Raw genomic sequence first — 16770 nt, 5'->3', positions numbered from 1 at the left:
ACCCCTGGATGCAGATCCTGGCTGCTTGGCCCAACTTGAACTGCTCTGAGAATTCAGCCATCCTGGCTGCCTGGTTTGGTGGAAGTGTGCAGACAAGTCAGCCAGCGTCCGCAGACGAGTGCCTTGTTCCCTTGTTTACTACTCGTCTGCCGGCTTGGGGACCTCGCGGGATGTTCTCTGGGAATTGTGTCTCACTGCAGTTTGGCACTCCGAGGTCTCCGCATGGATGTGTCAGAAGCAGGTCGGAGAGTGGTGTGTTGCCAGCGCCACCTACTGTCCATTCAGGGCACTCAGATGACCAGGCTGTAGAGTGACTGACAAGCGCACGAGTAGCACTGGGAGGAAGTTCCAAGCAATGCTCCCTCTAAGCTGTGGAGTCTTGTGAGCAAAAATTCTGCTTTGTGAGCTACTGGCATTAAAGTTGTGAGCTGCTGCATAGAATAGTTTGTTCTGGAGCCATCCATCCTGAGCTAAGATGAAAATGTGTGAGCCAGAGGCTAAAAAACCGTGAGCTAGCTCACACTAACTCAGCTTAGAGGGAACACTGGTGCCAAGGAGGGTTCCTGTGCTGCCATGAGGCGAAGGGGCTCAGTTGGGGTTTGCTGCAGCCGCCAGCAGAAGTGTCTCCGAAGGGCAGGAGGCGGTTTGGGGGTGGGCGTTTTTGCAGAGAATGAAACCGTTGCGGGGGGGGAAATAACTGGATTTCTGCTCTTTCTTCCTGGGGTTCTTCAGCCCGAGAACTTGCTCCTGGCCAGCAAGTGCAAGGGGGCTGCCGTCAAGCTGGCGGACTTTGGGCTGGCCATTGAAGTGCAAGGGGAGCAGCAGGCCTGGTTTGGTAAGTCTGCCTCAAATGTCTCCCCTCTCCAGATCCCCTGACCCACTGAAAACAGTCAGGAGGGGCTTGTCCTTCAGCCCTCCAGCGATGGGCAAAGAACGGGCCAGGAGCAACTGGAGCCCAGGGGTCTGGTGCAGAACTTCCTCCAACACCAAGTGGCAGGAACTGGGCAGATGCCTTGTGCATGGGGTACTGCTTGGGCAAACCATTGCTCCTTTTCCTCTGGGTGGGTAGACTGTACACATTTGGACAACCCCTTTTCAGGAGGATGTGCCTTTAATGTCATTCAGGGTGGGGCGTCTACTCCCTTATGAACCTGCCTGATCATCTTCCAAGGCCCCACTTTGGGTTACCCCCTACCTTCTGAAATTAGCTGGGTGGGAACCCAAGACAGGGCCTTCTCGGTCATGGCACCAAAGCTCTGGAATTCTCCCCCTTTTCTATTACTTTGTCTGTCCCCTTCTATTACTGTCTTCCACCAGTGGGTGAAGGCCTTTTTGTTTTCTTTGTCAATCCCTCAATGATCCCTCCATCCTAACCCACGTTTTAGTTGCTGTTTTTATGACTTGTGTGTACTGTAGAGGTTTGGGCCCTCCTGGATTTGTTACCATTCCAGAGGGCCTGTAAGACGGAGCTGTTCCGCCGGGCCTATGGCTGAGGCAGACGGATGTCCTTATATACTGCCCCCCCCCCGCACTGATTGTTTAAAACCGATATAACTGAGATTTTTGAACATCTAGGTTGGGACAAATATGTCTACCGTATATACTCGAGTATAAGTCGACCCGAATATAAGCCGAGGCTTCTAATTTTACCCCAAAAATCTGGGAAAACTTATTGACTCGAGTATAAGCCGAGGGTGGGAAACGCAGCAGTTACTATTCCTGTGGCAGGTAAGGCCACAATGCTGCCTGCAATGAAAGATGAGGAGAATGGTGATGAGGGAGTGATCAGCCGAAGGTTGCCAAATGAGGGAGACGACAGGGAGAGTTGAACTCCAGCTTTAGCTGTCCTTGGAATTCCGGGGATGCGGGCGGAATAGTGACTCGAGTATAAGCCGAGGAGGGGTTTTTTCTGCCCAAAATTTGGGCAGAAAAACTAGGCTTATACTCGAGTATATAGGGTAATTGATCTGTCCACACCTTCCATGCTGCCTTAATTAATGTGAGCTATGACTTAATGGTTTTAATTTTAAACTGTTTGAACTGTTTTAATTGTTTTGAACTGTTTTTGATTGTTTTATTATGTTGGAAGCTGCCCTGAGCCCACTATGGGAAAGGGCAGCCTATACATCTCCGGAAATAGATTAAAATAAAATACATTGTCTGTTTGTAATCGTTTTAATGATGTTATTTGGGGCTTGATTTTAATGGTTTTAAAATGTGATTTTATCACGTGTCCTGGTGACCCTAGATCCATGTGGGCAGCCGTGCTGGTCTGAAGCAATAGAGCAAAGTAGGAGTCAAGAAAGCTGACATTCTGAATAAAACATCGTTGGTCTTAAAGGTGCAACTTAACTCCTACTTTGTTCTGGTGGCCCTAGAAAGGCAGGATATAAATTTTGTAATTAATTAATTCCAAAAACCTTTATTGGCATAACAATATATATATTTTTAAAAGTAGCAGTACAAATCAGCCCATATGCCAACAAGGAGAAACAATCAAAGCACAACGATTTGTAACATTATATGTAATTATTATTACTACATATAAGTGATAAAAGTTTTGAACAGTAATCCCAAATATTACAGTAATTAAAACGGTTAGAGTAAAAAGCTTAACTATCCAAAGGGGAACCATAGATACACCTTATTTCTCTCACTCACAGACCAGCTGGGGATGCTGTCTTGACTCCAGGCAGAGCCAGACTGAAGTGTTATTGCTTCAGTGCCATCCTCCATAAACTTGCACACCCTGAGCTGTGAGTGTATCGCCCCTGGTGGATGCTGGGCATCACAAGAGCAGAGTGGCAACATTTCTAAAGTGGCCCACATTGTCATCCCCTCTGTCCCCTCCCCTAAATAAAGTCTGCTGATCCAACCTGTGTGGCATGACTTCTGGATTTCGGCCTCCCACTCCTCTTCCTTGTCTGCTGATTGTGGGGGGTGGAGGAAGCTTTGAGCCCGGTGAGGTCAGGCTTTGCATCTTGGGTTCCTGGCTGTAGGTGGGGGGAGGAAAACAGGAGGTGGAGGGCTTGGCTTTTTGCAGCAGCATTGCCATTCTGGTGACTTCTGATCCCAGCATTTTGGTGCTCTTCCTGTAGCATCCTGTGACAGCTACAGCCTCATTTGATCCTCTCCTGTCCTCCCACATTATATTAGCAGCCGCCTCCATTCCAGTGAGGCACCTAGAAATAGATGCACCCCAGGGGGACAGCTGCAGGGCTCTTTGGGGCCTGTCGAGTTGAAGGATGTTCTGTTTGACCTGGAGAGCTCAAAGGATGTCCTGTTTGATTGACAGCCTCTTTCCCCTTAGCTTGACTAACTCTGCTTCCTTTTCAAAGTCCTGGAGAGGTGTGGGATTTCCTAGGTGTAGGGCCCATCCTCTGGAACAGGTGTGGCCAAACTTGCTTAACATAAGAACCATATAGAATAAACGTCAGATTTTGAGAGCTCCAAGACAAGGAAGGGAGGAAGGAAGGCAAATAAAGGTGGGAGAGGTGGAAAGAAAGCAACTTTAACTTTAAATGCATTCTCCAAGCTGGCCTGGCTTAGAGAAATGAAATAAAGAGAGAAATGCCTTCTCCAAGCTGACCAACAGGGCAGTGGGGGCTTCGGGAGCCACACGAAATGTGTGAAAGGGCCACGTGTGGCTCCTGAGCCACAGTACAGCCACCCCTGATCTGGAAGGACTGCTTGATTCTGTGGGATTTGTTTTTGGCAGGGTTTGCTGGCACTCCAGGCTACCTGTCCCCTGAAGTCTTAAGAAAAGATCCTTATGGAAAGCCAGTGGATATCTGGGCGTGTGGTAAGGCATTTGCCAGGCGTATTTGCTTTTGCTTAAAGCTGCACTTAATCTTCCGTGAATATGTCCGATCACTTTTAATACGTGGTTTAATTGTAATGTCTGTTGCAGTCTATTTAACAGGATTCTCAGGTAATGCCAACAATCAGGGCTATTTTTTGTAGCAGGAACTCCTTTGCATATTAGGCCACACACCCCTGATGCAGCCAGTCCTCCCAAGAGCTTACAGGGCTCTTCTTACAGGGCCTACTGTAAGCTCCAGCAGGATTGGCTACATCAGGGTGTGTGGCTTAATATGCAAAGGAGTTCCCGCTACAAAAAAAGCCCTGCCAACAACTTAAATAAAGGACGTTTATTTGGCTGGTTTTGTACCTTTTTAAATTAAAAAAGCATCCAAAATCTCCTGATAAAGGTGAGTTTGGATTATGGTGATGCAGAAGTCACCTGTATAGTGACACAGCACAGAGCACTCGGGCTTTCCCTTCAGGCTCTGGCCTGTCAGTCAGGTGTCTTGGGAGCTGGCCAGAGGGGCTGGGGGTGGTTCCTTGGGAGAGCCCCTGCTTGCCATGCAAGAGGTCCCTGGCAGCTCCAGTTAAAAGGGCCAGGCAGGAGATAATGGGAAAGGCCAATTTGGTGTGGTGGTGAAGTGCGCGGACTCTTATCTGGGAGAACCAGGTTTGATTCCCCACTCCTCCACTTGCAGCTGCTGGAATGGCCTTAGGTCAGTCATAGCTCTCACACAGTTGTCCTTGAAAGGGCAGCTTCTGGGAGAGCCCTCTCAGCCACACCCGCCTCACAGGGTGTCTGTTGTGGGGGAAGAAGATAAAGGAGATGGTAACCCGCTCTGAAGCTTTGATTCAGAGAGAAGGGCGGGGTATAAATCTGCAGTCTTCTTCTCTTCTGCCTTGGACCCTGGAGAGCTGCTGCCCGACCAGCGATGGTGCAATTTGGTATAAAGCAGTTTCACGCTGAGTCATGGACAGAGGTGGCCATAGCAACACCGCCTCGAGTTCTGGGGCAGGACACAGCAGGATGATGACTTGGATCTTGCTGGGCTGGTCCTAATTCTTCTCTCCTCTCCTCTCCTCTCCTCTCCCTCAGGAGTTATTCTGTATATATTACTCGTGGGGTACCCGCCGTTCTGGGATGAAGATCAACACAAGCTCTATCAGCAGATCAAGGCAGGGGCCTATGACGTAAGAGAATCCACTGGCTGCAGGCATTGCTGTTCGACTGGCTGAGAGAAGCCCATTCAGATTCATTAGGGTTGGGATGCGGGTGTGCAAAGGGGAGGTGTCCTTGGGGCAGAAGTGTTCTTCTGCAGGCACTGCTGTGTGAGGAGCAACAGCGGGAGGACAGGAGAAGGCAAAGGGCAGGGTTGCCAACCTCCAGGTTCACCTGGAGAAATGTCTTCTCTCTGGCATTGAACCCCACTGAAGTCCTTCCCCTCCCCAACCCTCACCCTCCTTGGGCTCCACACACCCCAAAACTGCAGGTATTTCCAAGCTCACAGCTGGCAACCCTAGCAGAGAAGGTTTCATACCAATATAAGACGACCTTCAGACAACTTCCTGTTTAAGAGCAGCTGGTAACAGAGCGGGCTCCAATACCTCAGTATTGCTGGCTTTGGGTGGGTTAGGAGCAGTGTTCCCTCTAAACTGCATTAGTGTGAGCAAACTCATGGTTTTTTAGCCTCCAACTCACACATTTTTGTCTTAGCTCAGGAAGGAAGGCCCCAGAGCAAACTAATGTGTTCAGGAGCTCACAACTTGAATGCCAGGAGCTCACAAAGTAGGATTTTTGCTCACAGGACTCCACAACTTCGAGGAAACATTGGTTAGGTGCTCAAAGGGCTTGGCTCCAGTCCTTTCCAGCACTTTCTGCAGTTAAGCAGCGTCGCTATCCTGGTGACTTAGAATGGGCAGCCCAAGACTGAGAAAGCAAAGTTGCTCCCCCAGCCCAGCCCCATCTGCCGGGGGGGGGGTGTCTTTGGGGATCAGATAAGTGGCTAAAATGTACTATTTATTTATTTTTATTTTTTTATTTATTCGATTTATATCCCGCCGTCCCCACTGAGGCAGGCTCAGGGCGGCTCACAACCTGAAAATCTAACAATAAGATTAATAAATAAAATAACAATAAAACAAAATGATCTAACAGTGTGGTGCTATTCTACAACCTTCCTTTGCAGTTTTTAGGCACCAGTCAGTTATATGCCAACCGGAAGAGGACCGTCTTACAGGCCTTGCGGAACTGCCCAAGGTTCCGCAAGGCCCTCACCTCTTCCGGTAGCTGGTTCCACCAGCAGGGGGCTGTAATCGAAAAGGCCCTATCCCTGGTTGACTTCAGACGGGCCTCCTTCGGCCCGGGGATTACTAGTAGATTTTGGGAACCAGATCTGAGTACTCTCTGGGGAACATGTGGGGAGAGGCGGTCCCTAAGGTTGTTGATGTGCCTTCACCCACATTGCTATATAGTTTTACTAGACAAAAGAGCAGCTGGATGAAAAAGGAATATGTGGGGAGTCGCTGCCTTCCCTAGAAAGAGATGCAGGTTGAACAGAGTGAAAAATTGGGACAAGTCAGCTGTCATCCCACACCCCCACCCCTCCAGTCTCTGTTCCTGCCATTGCCTGCTTCAAGACTGACTGTCATGATCTGTACTGTGCTGTGAGAGCAATGTCTAGTGGACCTAGGGAGCCTATGAGACCTGTGTCACAGTAGAGGCCTAGTGGGCCTGAGGAACCTGTGAGGCCTGTGTCGCAGTAGGGACTGAGGCCTAGTGGGCCTGGGGAGCCTGTGAGGCCTGTGTTGTAGGGACTGTCACAGTGGGGACTGAGGCCTAGGGAGCCTATGAGACCTGTGTCGCAGTAGAGGCCTAGTGGGCCTGAGGAGCCTGTGAGGCCTGTGTCGCAGTAGGGACTGAGGCCTAGTGGGCCTGGGGAGCCTGTGAGGCCTCTGTCGCAGTAGGGAGAGGCAGCCTACAATCCCCAGAATTCTCAGCACTGATTTCAGCCAATCGGTGTCCAAGTAGGCTCTGAGGAGAATGGTTTAAAGCTCTCTCACGAGACCTCCTGAGAGGTCTGGCAGGCAGGAGGGCTGCTGTGTGGGAGGAAGACCCTCTGAGGGAGAGAAGGAGCAGGCCGAGGCCTGCCTGGGCCTAACTGACGAGGGACAGTTCAGTCTAGTCGCTTTATGTTGACTTGCCTTCACCCACATTGCTATATAGTTTTGAAGCACCTTATCTGTTCCTTCGCCCTTCATTGATTTTCCAGTTTAAAATAAGCCTTTTTGTTGTTCTTTGTTACTCTGCCTGATCTATGTGCCTATTTTCTTGGCCAAAGCAAGGAATAATCTGAAGGGCTTGGGCCTTCCCAAGGGACCCTAATTCCAGAGTGGTGATCCCCCCCCCCCGCCCCATCTGTGTCATGACATGGTGGCTTTAGCAGTGGGGTGGGCCAAATTTTGACCCGGGAAAAGGCAGAGCATGATTGCCTTATTTTTATGAGAATCCCCCTCCCCCCCTTTTCTGGCTTAAGGAAGCTGCATTTTTTTTAAGGTGCTGGTAGGACCAAGTAAAAGGTCTGGTAAGAACATAAGAGAAGCCATGTTGGATCAGACCAATGACCCATCCAGTCCAACACTCTGTGTCACACAGTGGCCAAAAAACCCAGGCACCATCAGGAGGTCCACTAGTGGGGCCAGGACACCAGAAGCCCTCCCACTGTTGCCCCTCCCAAGCACCAAGAATACAGAGCATCACTGTCCCAGAAAGAGAGTTCCAACAATATGCTATGGCAAAAAGCGTGGTGAAGGGGTTTTATTTATTTTTAGCTGTCGGGTCGACGGGACAGTGAGGCTAGAGTTAGGTAGTGTATGTTTCTCCGGTCTGGGAGAGAGAGTGCAAGCATCTCTGCGCATTGGCCTGGCTGGGGTCACTGCAAGGCCTCTTGCTTGCGTGTGGGGCAGAAGTATGGGCTTGCCGTGGGCTGCAGTGTTCAGATGAAGGAGAGCAGGGTGGAAGAAGCCGTCTGGTTCCGCACCTGCCCTGTTTTCTCTGCCCCTCCTAGTTTCCTTCTCCCGAGTGGGACACTGTGACTCCCGAAGCAAAGAACTTGATCAACCAGATGCTGACCATCAACCCAGCCAAGCGCATCACCGCTGACCAGGCTCTGAAGCACCCATGGGTCTGTGTAAGTCGCCCCCTTCTGACACTCCGCCCTTCACAGGAAATGCACTTCAGAGGTCCGCTGTATTAGCCTGCAGGTTATGGGCTCTGCCAGAATTGGGGAGGGAGGCAGGGTTCCCAGCAGTTTGGGAAGGGGGGCGCTCTAGACAAAGGCTTTGCTCATGTAAATCTGGGGCAGGAAATGGGTCCCCCCTCAAGCAACCCCTTGGGGCCCAGAAGGCTCCTCTTTCATGCTGAAAATGTTCCCTTGGAAGACAATCAAGTAAGGCTCCACTTTTCGGGGGCCTTCTTTTAAAAAAATTTCCCACATCTGTATGTGGGGGGTTTTAACCCTGCTCTCTCTTTCCCCAGCAACGATCCACTGTGGCTTCTATGATGCACAGGCAAGAGACTGTGGAATGCTTGAGAAAGTTCAATGCCAGAAGGAAGCTCAAGGTGAGTTTGCAGATGGGGGGCAGGATGTACAGATAGGCTGGTGCTGCCACGGTTCTGGAGGGTGGTGGTGATGACCACAAGGATCTGGGCACACACTTGATGCCCCTCTCACTGCCAGCTGTCTCTAGTTGGGGTGGCATCAGGACGGGTGCTGGGATGTCCTGGGCCTTTGCCCTGCCCTGCAACCGGGCAAAACAGGAGAAGGAATCAGTGGGCAGCAGGCTCCATTTGTGTCATGGCGAAAAGCACTCGTTTTGTGACTACTGATACAAGCTAGTGAACGTGTGCCAAAGTGTGTTAGAGGCCCCTGTAAGCACTGATGCATGGTTGGATCGGTGCCCTGTGCAGCTATCCTGTCTACTGGTGGAGACCTGCTGTTCAGTCCCCCATTCCCCCCTTTTCTGCCTCTTTCAGGGCGCAATCCTCACGACCATGCTGGTGTCTCGGAATTTCTCAGGTGAGTGTTCGCTCTTCTTTCCTGCTTCTGTCCTCCTCCTACACTTGGATGTTTGAGTTCAGTCACTGCCAGAAAATGTTATCAGGAAGTCCATAGAACACCTTCACACCACCTCAAGAAAAACCCAAGACTCTGCTCACTCTCACTCTGCTCTTCTCAGAGGGGCTTCCATCGGATTTCGGACAAGCTGCCCCAGGGCTGCAACTCACTCTGCCTCTTTCATGCAGCAAGCAAGATCCTCTAAAAACCGGTTTCTGTTTGCTGCACAAAAGAAGCGAAGCTGGTTGCAGCCCCGGGTCATCTTGTGCGAAATCCGACAGAGGAGACTGAGAGTGGGGTAAGGCTAGTGGGAAATCGGTCCAAGAGGGATTATGTAGGAGACTTGGTTGAGGTAGTTTTCTGTGTGACTCTCGAGGGCGTGGCAGTCCCATTGGCGGCGTCTCTGAGCCGGCTGCTTCGGCATCCTTTGAGGCTCTGTGATGAGCTCCTGCATTTAGGTGTTGTGGAGGCTTGAGCTGGGGCGAACTGTGGCCCTGCACAAGAACCAGGCTGCTTACCAGTAGGCTTCTGGAAGCCTCCTGGCAGCTGCTCTCTGCTGGGGCTTCAGAATAGCCAGCCAATTTTGCAGGCAGAAGCTGTTAAGAAGAAAGGCTGAGCCTAGGGGCACCTTGAAGACCAAGACTGATTTCCCACTAGCCTTATGCTGCTCTCATGCTCCTCTTCTCAATGGGGCTTCCATCGGATTTCACACTATCTGCCCCGGGACTGCAACTAGCTTTGTCTTTTTCACGTGGCAGACAAGATCCTCTAAAAACCAATTTCTGTTTGCCACGTGAAAAAGGTGAAGCAAGTTGCAACCCCACAGCAGATAGTGTGAAATCCAACAGAAGCCCCGCGGAGAAGAGAAGCATGAGAGTGGCTTAAGGCTAGTGGGAAATTTTTGTGTATATCCACGCGATAGCTTATCTCCAGAATTAAACTTTGTGGCTCTTAAAGGTGCCTGACTGGACTCAAACTTTGTTCTCAGACCCACATGGCTGCCCACCTGAATATACCATCACTGAATTCAGGTTAAGCAGTTTGGGTGTTTCAGTGTGTGTGTGTGATTTTCTCAGAAGAAAGAGCCCAAGGGAGGCAGCCATTGGAGAGGGTGGAGCAGAGAAGGTGTTTCCCCTTTGCATTGGGGTCAGCACCCCCTCCAAGCACATCTGCCCCAGCTGTTGGAGTGAGAAGGGAGTCCTGTATGGTGCCCTACTTTTCCTCGTTCCTGTGCAGAACCTTGTTCCTTAGTCCCCTTGGACCTGCAGGAAGGGTCAGAGAAGAAGAAACAAAAACAGGAAACCATGTTTGTTTGGGGAGAGAACTCCACTCCGAGCATCTGCAAAACCCCATTTCCTTTAGTGCCCGAGCACTTTGACTGGGCCCGTAGCCCAGAGGAAGTGCCATCCCAGAGGCAGCTGTCCCCACCCTATCCCTTCTGTGAATGAGTGTTTTGCAGGTGAGGCAAATTCCTTTTCTCCACAATGGGTTGTATCCATCTGTTGTTATGAGATTTGCATCTGTTTCTTCCCCAGATATTCCCTCTTGTAAGCACCCCTCCCTCACCTGAGGTTCTGTTGCTTTTGAGCCCTGAGAAGGCCCTGGGTCATGTCCTTTCTGATCTTCCGATGCTGGAACTTCACTTGGGTTGACCAAATGTGGTGGTTCTTAGGTCAGAGGGGAAAGTGGAATCTGTTCCTTCTCTCTTGTCAAATATTCTCCCGGCTCTTAACCGTTATTTGTAGGTGAAGTTGGTGAGGGTGGGGGCCAGTGTTCTCTCTAAGCTGAGTTAGTGTGAGCTAACTCACCGTTTTTCAGCCTCTGGTTTGCACATTTTTGTCTTGGCTCAGGAAGGAGGGCCCCAGAGCCAACGAATTGATGCAGCAGCCAAATTGCTTGTTTGCAACTTTAATGCCAGGAGCTCATGAAGTAGGATTTTTGCTTACAAGCCTCCACAGCTTAGAGGGAGTACATGTGGGGACTACAAACAAAGAGGAAAAACTTTTCCTGGCCCCATTTCAATGGGGGCACTTAGCACAGTTGTACAGTTTCTTTCTGGGCGGTTTGGCATGATCTTGTCCCAGTTGGCTTTTATACCTGTACCAATCTTTAATTAGGGGGGAAACATGCTAAGAATTTCCTTGAGAATGTCTGTTTGTAGAGCTGGCAATGTGCTTCTTAAGGGCACTCTGGCTAAATGTTGCCTTTCCTAAATAAAGATTAATCTCAAGTGTTTTAGCAGTATTGCGGCACCTAAGTCAAGCGCCTCAAAGGTGCGGTGCATATCAGCTTCATCATAGAAGTGTATTTTCCTCCCTGTGTATCAACCTTCCTTTTCTTGTCCTTCTCCACATTTGATTTTTGCACCTGTTTCTGAGTCTAGAGGGGGGAGCAGGATTCCTTGTGGCCTGGAGATGCCTTCTAACTCTGTAGGGTTATCCTTGCTGAAACGATGCACGTGATGGATGCCATGTTTTGGGTGATGTTTTTCCTGATCTTGCCTAAGCTTACAGTGGAATTGGCATCAGGTCTCATGTTTGTACACAGAAGAAGACATCTGACAGAGAAGATACCTGTGTTGTCCTGAGTTCTGGGGAATTTCATAAGGCCTCTGGATTGTGTGTACACTAAAGCTGTTGGCTTCCAATCATGGGTGGGTATGGGGGGGGGGGGCGGTAAGATCAGAGGAAGCCACCTAACTCCCCTCTACAGACAGCAACATCCAGATTGGGCCCCGCTTGGAAATCTTCCTGTCCTGGATGTAGAAGGAAGGATCTGATCTGAGAGAAGCCTCCGGTATTCAGATGTGGGATCTCTGTGTGTGTGGAATTCATCAGGCAGAGCAAATTACCAGTATAACTAGAACTGCCTGCATCTGAACTCCTGGGGAACTAGACTTCTGTTGGTGGGGCTCTGCCAACGTATTTTAAGCTCCATCTTTTAAGGAATGAACCCTGTGAACTGGAACCAGAGTGTTGATTGTAAAATCCTCTGATGTGCAGGTTGGACAACTAAGAACCCAAGGAGAAAGCAGCAGCACAGCAGCAATTATTATTAGGGGAGGGACAGTGGCTCAGTGGTAGAGCATCTGCTTGGTAAGCAGAAGGTCCCAGGTTCAATCCCCGGCATCTCCAACTAAAAAGGGTCCAGGCAAATAGGTGTGAAAAACCTCAGCTTGAGACCCTGGAGAGCTGCTGCCAGTCTGAGTAGACAAGACTGACTTTGATGGACTATGGGGGGGTCTGATTCAGTAGAAGGCAGCTTCATATGTTCATTTGCTTGTAGCATCAGGAGACAGTTGGGTATGCACCAGTCTCTCTGAGCTCTTTGCATGCTTTGATAGTAAGTCTTAAAACTTGAGGCCATTCACACACCGGAGCTGTTTTGTGTTGCCTAGTAAACAGCGTTCTTCGAATGTCTTTAGTAGGACTTAAATGCCCTTGACCATTTCTGTGCTGCTCCTGTTAACCTTTCTGTACGTTTTTATGCCCAAAATGTGAGTTGGGGGATTCAGTAGAGAAGACAACCTTCTCATCCCAGGAGGAAGTGGGGTGGGTGGAATGTTAAATGTGTTTTCATCCCAGTATTCAGTTCTGCACCTCTGATATCCTCACAACAGCCCTGTCGGGTTACGTCAGGCATAGTAAGGAACTGGTCCAAGAGCACCAAGTACACTTTGTAGCTGAGCCGGGTGTGTGAGTGGGTGGGTGGATAGATGGGTGGGGGAGTGAGTGGATGACTGAGTGAGTGAGTGAGTGAATGAATGAATGAACAAATCCCACCAGATCAGAGTGACCAGGAAGAAGTTGCTTTCCAGATGGGCGGGGGGGGGGGGGGGCGGGGCAGAGAATGAAATGCTCATCATCTTGCTCTTCCCCAGGAGGAGCGCTTGAGCTGGGGGCGGGGGGAGGAGGGTCTGCTGGCAACCCTGTCTGAACTGTAAGCCTAGAGTTGGGAAGTCTGGGGGGGCGGGGGACAGCTCCCACTCCTGAAATACTAACCTTTCAGGATCTTTTCCTTCCTGGGGCATAACTATTAAGAGTGTAAGTTCTCAAAGGATTTCCGGGATGACCTTTGTTTGGGGATCTGGAAGCCAGAGCTCTTGGAGGGGTGGGGAGAGAGTTGCCACCCCTGTTTTTTGTCCAGATGAGGGGAAATATTTCAGCCACAAAACCCTCTTAGCTGCCTCTTCTTCCCATACAATGGCAGAGGGAAACACTTTTCCCAGTTGGGCAGAGAGGAATGATTGCATGCTGTGGCGGAACCGGCCCGATTCTGCCTTCAGACCCGGTCCCGTCAGCTCCCTATGGAGTCGCCAACTCCTGGAGGGAGCTATTTCTCCTCCTGCCCCTTGGGCTCGCTGCCACCACCTGCTCAGTCCCAGGGTTCAGATTGAGAGGAACAGGACTCCCAATCCCCCTCTCCAGCTGTGAGGCTAGGCCTCCAGGTCCTCTGCCACCCTGTACTTGGGTTTCACAGAGACCTCAGCACTTCTTTGGGGCACCCCTGGAGGATTGGCACCTTATCTACCTGCATGCCTTCCCCCTTCCCTGGGGCCCCCTTCCTAAAAACAGCGTGGTCTAAAGCGGTCTGGGGATCTATGTGGTACAGAGATTGACTGCCAGCATTTAAACAGTAAAAATATATTTATTTAAAAAGAGAAACAGATAGGAAAAGAAAAACAAAACAAAAACAGTTGCATCTACAAAATTAGCACAGCACAGCACACAGCATAACAAAGAAAAGTTGATTATAAATGCATCCTGCTGGCCCTGATCTAAACTTGCCCTGTCTTGTGAATTACTTACTTAGTCCGCCTGCCTGGGGGCCTCCCCGGCAGGAGCCTCCATTGCTCACCACATGCTCGCTCGAGCCCCAGTTCAAATCTGGCTTCTCTTCCTGCCTAACACATGCAAGGAACAACAGCACTTCCTGCCTCTCTAGGAGATTTCCCCCCTAGCGTTGTTGGTTTGGCTCTGGAAGGGAGGGGGGGAGTGAGGGGAAGGCTACAACGCCGGCTGAGGGATTTACTGACCCCTGCCAAATGAAGCACCACCACTGACTAAAATGGCGTTTCTCCACACATGCAATGGAGAGGATTTTGTGGCTGAAATACCCCTTCCCTTGTGCTAGGAGATCCACTCCAGCATCCAAAGTAGATTCTCAAAGGCACTGAGTATGTGACATTGAAGAGGGACGAGCACTCCTGTCATATGTTTCTAGGTCTCAAACAAAGCTCTCTCCCTGGGGAGCTCTGAGTGAAATGCTGCGGAGCACCAGCAGCAGCCAAGATCCCATCCTAGAAGCAGGACGTCTCTCTTGCCGAGGAGCTCTTTGGCAACACCTGCGGCCATTGAAGGAACGCTCAGGATTTGCAAGCATACTAGAACAATGCAGGAGAAAAATAAGTACTGGCAGCTTTTTTAGTTAGAAATAACAAATCAAAAATACCGCAGCACCCACCCACCCACCCCTCAGTCAGTGCTGACAGCCACCCAGGGATGAAGCCTTGAAGAGGCTGCTCTGGAATTCTTATTTCTTGCCAAGAGAAATGGCAGGAAATGATCTGTCAGGGACATGAAATATGAAAGCGGAGTTTCACAGAGTTGAGTTTGGCTCCTCCCTGTGTTGCAAGAAGAAGACTGCAGATTAATACCCCGCCCTTCTCTCTAAATCACAGTCTCAGAGTGGCTCACAATCTCCTATATCTTCCCCCCCCCCCCCCACAACAGACACCCTATGAGATTGGTGGAACTGAGAGGACTCTCCCAGAAGCTGCCCTTTCAAGGACAACTCCTATGAGAGCTGTGGTTGACCCAGGCCCATTCCAGCAGCTGCAAGTGGAGGAGTGGGAAATCAAACCCGGTTCTCTCAGATAAGAGTCCACACACTTAATCTCTACACCAAACTGGCTCCCATCATAAGAAGAACAAGATGTACTGACCAGCCAATTGGGGGCCACCTCAGTCTTCTGCTCCTCCATTCATGGTTAAAATATCTCATCACTTCTCACACACACACTGCAGGCTACATGGTGGCCATGTGCTGGGGTGCAAGTCTGAGGGTGCTTGTGATCCTGCCCCCCCCCCCCAATATGTGCATCACTCAGCTTGCTGTATTGGGGTGAGCAATAGTAAGGGAGGGGACAGCCCCATGCCACCCTGGCATTGCCGGAGATGAGCTGGAATGGACCCCTCAAGGCTGCCTCAGTTTCACACTACCTGCCTCAGTTTCCCATCCCTGGGAAAGGGAAGTTTTGTTGAGGACTGACTTAGAGCACTTCAGAGGTCTCCACAGGGTAGATGCCAACCACCTGCATACCAGGAAGAATGTCTTTCACCCATGGAGCACAGTGCCCCAGGGACTGGCATCCACTTACTGTCCCTTGGAGTGTTGCTGAGTTCACACGGTGCCTTTCCTTATCCCTGAAGATAAAGGGGGGCTTTTATTGGTGGTGAGTCGCATGTTTGCCATCTTCCAGAACTTGTCCATCCTGGATGGCTTGAGGGTCAGATTAATCCTTCAAAACTGAAAGCAAAGTTTTATCCATCTTCTACTTCTTTAAACTCCGGTGGCATCTCATGTCCCCTTCTTCTTTCTTGTGATGACGGTATACAGACCTCACAGCATGGGGGCCATTTCTACGCCCTATTGGCACTTGAAAGGGAAACTGAAATTGGCATATAGGGTGGCAGCAGCAAAGCTGTATTTGTGTTTTCTGGTGTCTGAGCTGCTGTTCTATTGCTACCCTGCAAAAGGTAAACAGTTTTTTTTTTAATTCCACCCCTCCCCCTTTGCAGCCAAATATGCTCATTAAATCCTCCCGACACTTTTTATTTCTGCGACCAACTCTGGGATCCAGTGGATTCTGCACTGAATTAGTAAACAACTTTTAAAATCCAGGGCTAACAAAATGCACATCCTTGGGGTGTCCTCTTGCCTATCCTTTTTTACAGTTATTTTAATTACTTTTTTGTCATCTTATTTTGGGAAATCCCTTCTTTCTGAAGGCAGGCACTACCATCCTCTAGTTGTTTCCCTTTGAAGCTTCTCCAAACCTTGATTTGGTCTGTCTTCTGAACTCCTAGCGCCATCTAGCGGTCATTAGGTATGGTTACCCATCATAAGGGTTTCCTGTGTTCTTGGAAAACAGGTTCTTTACTGGAATGTGGCACCTTTTGCGGCATTAGGGATTAGTGGAGCATGTCCCTTTTTTGTGGTAATGAGGGGTTGCTAAGGTCAGATAAGGTTAAGAAACTTTTGGCAGGTGTGGATTCAGGAGGTATGTCAGCAGTAGCTAATTTTTTTTTTGCCCACAATTAAATCTAAATGGCTTCAAGTGCAGTAAGATGCAGGAGTTAGATTTATATCCCACCATTCACTCAGAGTGGCTTACAATTGCCCTCCCTTCCTCTTCCCACAAGAGACACCCTGTGAGGCAGGTGGGGCTGAGAGAGCTCTGACATAACTTGTGACTGACCCAAGGGCTGCATATAGAGGAGGAGAAGGGGGAATCGAACCCGGTTCTCCAGATTAGAGTCTGCTGTCCATAACCACTACACCAAACTGTCTCAACAAGTGACTTGTTGGTTATTTAAGTTACTGATTTTTTGTTACTGTATCTAGTGTGGCATTGCTCAGGGTTGGTGGGCTAAATGAGCAGTGTAGTTAAAGCAATTGGTAAACAGGACAGTTATATCAGAATCTGTACTTTGCCCAGATGTGGAAGGGGGAGGCTGGGAGATCCTGTGTAGTTTTCATCTTGGGCAACATGAGCAGAGCTAGGCTGCAGAAATGTTGTTGTTCTGGCTGTTTGTGATGGCCAAAAATGGGTCTCGACCTGATAGTTCCT

General features: G+C 49.8%; 1 protein-coding gene across 25 annotated transcripts in view; it reads left to right on the top strand.

Annotated features, from left to right (window-relative positions):
- Positions 1-16770, top strand: part of CAMK2G (calcium/calmodulin dependent protein kinase II gamma) — a 279494-nt gene that overhangs the window by 196387 nt on the left and 66337 nt on the right. For all 25 annotated transcript variants that reach the window (XM_060236691.1, XM_060236684.1, XM_060236677.1 and 22 more), the window contains exons 7-12: positions 733-835; positions 3719-3802; positions 4901-4995; positions 7869-7991; positions 8339-8422; positions 8837-8879. In XM_060236691.1, coding sequence (XP_060092674.1) covers positions 733-835; positions 3719-3802; positions 4901-4995; positions 7869-7991; positions 8339-8422; positions 8837-8879 — 532 coding nt within the window. The remainder of the gene's footprint in view (positions 1-732; positions 836-3718; positions 3803-4900; positions 4996-7868; positions 7992-8338; positions 8423-8836; positions 8880-16770) is intronic.

The sequence above is a fragment of the Heteronotia binoei genome, chromosome 4, assembly GCF_032191835.1.
Source record: "Heteronotia binoei isolate CCM8104 ecotype False Entrance Well chromosome 4, APGP_CSIRO_Hbin_v1, whole genome shotgun sequence".
Lineage (NCBI taxonomy): Eukaryota > Metazoa > Chordata > Lepidosauria > Squamata > Gekkonidae > Heteronotia > Heteronotia binoei.
The sequence above is the reverse complement of the archived record's forward strand: the minus strand, read 5'-3'. Positions and strand labels throughout refer to the sequence as shown.